At 42.0% G+C, this 3,696-nt stretch overlaps 1 protein-coding gene across 1 annotated transcript in view; it reads left to right on the top strand.

The window, feature by feature from the left end:
* Positions 1-353: 353 nt before the first annotated feature.
* The window catches only part of LOC106013155 (UDP-galactose transporter senju), a gene marked incomplete in the record, with an annotated part of 9,118 nt that continues 5,775 nt past the window's right edge, over positions 354-3,696 (top strand). The window contains 1 exon segment of the mRNA XM_013088146.2: positions 354-724. Coding sequence (XP_012943600.1) covers positions 638-724 — 87 coding nt within the window.

Here is a 3,696-nt window from a genome sequence, read left to right as displayed (position 1 = left end):
CCAGCACGAGAGTGACACACACAGGCCCAGCACGAGAGTGACACACACAGGCCCAGAACGACAGTGACACACACAGGCCCAGCACGAGAGTGACACACACAGGCCCAGCACGAGAGTGACACACACAGGCCCAGCACGAGAGTGACACACAGAGGACTGACAGCACGAGAGTGACACACACAGGCCCAGCACGAGAGTGACACACAGAGTGACACTCAGAGGACTGACAGCACGAGAGTGACACACAGAGTGACACACAGAGGACTGACAGCACGAGAGTGACACACAGAGTGACACACAGAGTGACACACAGAGTGACACACAGAGGACTGACAGCACGAGAATGACACACAGAGGACTGACAGCACGAGAGTGACACACAGAGTGACACACACAGGCCCAGCACTGACTACCAGTACCAGTACGAGAGCGCCTTGCCACATCCTCAAAGTACGGAGCCGCGCCACAAGGGGAGATCATCGCGCGTCTGTTGGAAACAGGAAAGGTGGAATGCTCTGTCTTCACCATCACAGCCAGTGGTCAGTCACAATAAACAGAGAGTGTCGCACCCCTCGCTTATCTCTTCACAGTTTTCTCACCAGCGGTTTGGAGTTGGCTACACCTCGCGCAGAACAACATGGCTTTGTTTTCAGCAGAGTTGTTCCCCACGAAACTGAGTTTTGTTGTGTTTATATCTTACATGGGTTTATTCATAAACCAAGGTGAGTTTTCTGTTTAAAATAGAGATCTTGTCTTAGAGATGATGATCTAGATCTCGATCTAGATTCTAGATATAGGATATAGACTCTATATAATCTAGATTAGATCTAACTAGATATCTAGGCCTGCGCTCCTCCTACAAGACTTACTAATATACTCATCTACAGATCTAGATCTAGATCTAGAGTCTAAGACTAATATTATTAGGAGGCCTAGATCTAGATCTAGTCTAGATTCTAAAATAAGAATCTAATCTAGACCTATCTAGATATCTAGATCTAGATCTAGAATCTAGATTTTCTAGATCTAGACTAGATCTACATCTAGAATTTAGATCTAGATCTAGATGGTGATCTTATACTTTAGCACGTTAAATAAAGTCTACTAATCCCCGACTCAGACCTTCAAAACTTTTAACTGGGCCTAAAAATGCGCAAACTACCGTAATTTTGTCATGAACAGATGGTATAATGGTATAACAGTGGTTTTCGGTCTTCCATTGTGATTTTGGAAGCCTGTGAGTATAATCTTGATTAGATTGATCATGTTTTAAAGTGTTCGCTCGTTACGGAAAAGGGAATAAAATCAATTGAAGAATTTAACGTGCTAAAGTATAAGATCCCCGACTAGCCTAGATCATCTAGAAATCTAGATGTAGACTCTAGATCTTAAGATTTTTAGATGCATGTCTGAATCAGAAACTTCAATTGTGGTTGGGGCAACGTTCCCAGACTATACTTCATTTGAAATTTATGCCTTTTAAAGGTACTTTGAGAAAACAAAACTGCTCGACTTTGGCGGTTACCTATTTTCATTAATAGTTACCTCTGTTAGCAAAAACTATTTAAAAAAATTCCTCCCTGCCCCCAGAAAGAGAGATGCGCTGATATTTCAGTACAAAATGAGCAGTAAAAAATACAGTGGAATCCTGTTATAACGAGAGGGAGGGGCCCGGTGCGAAACATCCGTATAATGATTCTCGCTATAAGGGATCCAGTAATAAATTCAAGGGAAATGGTATGTCATACAGTAGGCCTAATCTATGAGTCTGGTTTTCTGTTCGTTTCTTTTTGTAATCCTCCTGATGATCATTTGGTTCAACATGATCTCTAGTCTTACTTGATCAAAAATCGAATAAGGTTTCTTTCTCTAGCGCTAGCGATGTTGACAGCTCGGCGTCGGCGATCAAAAATAAAGTTCTTTAGGCTAACTCACCCGCTGTGTTGTCCCCCACCCCACCACGCCCTGTGGTGCGTTCCGTCTGCTTGCGCGCACGTCACACATTCGCTCCATCCATCACAGTCATATCGTTGTGACCTTTCCATCCCCGCATCGGAGAAGTGAGAGGCGTGGTAGACCTAGATAATCTAGACTAGGCCGGCCTATCCTATCACGCGATGCGTTCTGCTTGTCTGTGCATACCACTACCACACCCTCCCCACTCATTCGCTCCGACCTTCATTTTTGACACTCATAGGCTCTCCCATTCTTTGTTTCGCAAGATCACCAACAACTGGCGAGGTTTTGCATGAATAAATGGCCTATGCCCTGTGCACTGCAGCAGCTATATTCCGCTATATATATATATATATATAACCGACTCGCATCATGTTTGTCTGATTACGCTATAGCAGTATTTTATTTACAAAGATAAAGAAGGAAAAAAAACGGGTTTTAGAAAAATGTCTTTATAACAGACTTCTCGTTATTTCAGGACTCGTTATAAGTGGACTCCACTTTATTTCACTTGTTTTTGAGCAAGGCTCCTCTTGATCTTATAAAATTAAACCACAAATTGATGTTCTCTGCAATTAGGTTAGAGTTTGATATTTCTCGCTCACAGTGCATCAAACATCACATCGGCATACGCGTGGAAAAGCAATGGTTTACAACCTCAAGTAATCGTCAGTGGAGCCAAAACTCTCACTCCATAGTAGTTGTCGTTTGGGGGGAAAACCGGATTATCCTTTGTATCAATGTCTTCAGTCTACATTCCCTGACGTCCTATAAATAGATATACTCCGACATGAAATTATAGAATTTATAATAATTTGTGTGTCAGCATCTGACTATGAACAGTGAGCAGTGCATCTCTACTAAAGGAGACTAAGTGAGGCATGGTAGTGAATAGTAGGTGCTTGTAGGTGCTTGTAGGTGCTTGTTGAAATAAAATGAGACACAGAGAAACTGCCTTTGTTCAGCCTGTTGTGCAATTTCTATCTACTATCTTAACTATCTATCTATAGAGCCTTTTTTTTCTAGATTTATATTTATATAGATTTTATATATATCTTTTCTTTTTTTGACTCCGCACCTTTTGTTTATATATGTCCATTTAAAAACCCATCTCTCTCTGTGGATTAAAACGTTGAACGTAAAATTAAAGGCTTAAAAAATGTAAATTTTCGTTGCCAAGGACTTACAAAAGCTTTGATAGTTGTCTCTCTGTCAGTAGTTTATTCTGTCAGTGGGGATTCTGTCAGTGGGGATTCTGTCAGGAAATAATTGTTGTCTGTCTCAATAGTTTATTCTGTCAGTGGGGATTCTGTCAGGAAATAATTGTTATCTCATCTCTCGATGAGTCGGGAGTTTTACAGCAGTCCCAATCTTATCAGTTGTTGATACAGGCATGGCGTTCATTTCCAAATATTTGTCTTCGTTTGGAGTAAACAATAAACCATGGAGTGATGAGTCGCTGATGTTTGGTCTTTCACTGATACAAGATGGAACACGAGCTACATCTATTTATAGACAAGGTGTGGGCAGTGGTGTGACACAGTTGATGAGACGGTTCTATTTCTAGTCTGTAGTCGTGTTTGTCACATGTTTACAGCACCGGGGGAGGGGGGAGAATGCCAAAACCGCAGCTCATGAGTCCTTTTGGCTCAGTCGCTGTGGGAACTCCTCCCCCCTCCCCTCCCCCCTGTAACATTTATCTGTGACTGTTGCATGCATGTGTTACTGTTACGTGTATAT

The sequence above is a fragment of the Aplysia californica genome, unplaced genomic scaffold, assembly GCF_000002075.1.
Source record: "Aplysia californica isolate F4 #8 unplaced genomic scaffold, AplCal3.0 scaffold00693, whole genome shotgun sequence".
NCBI classification, from domain to species: Eukaryota; Metazoa; Mollusca; class Gastropoda; order Aplysiida; family Aplysiidae; genus Aplysia; species Aplysia californica.
The sequence above is the reverse complement of the archived record's forward strand: the minus strand, read 5'-3'. Positions and strand labels throughout refer to the sequence as shown.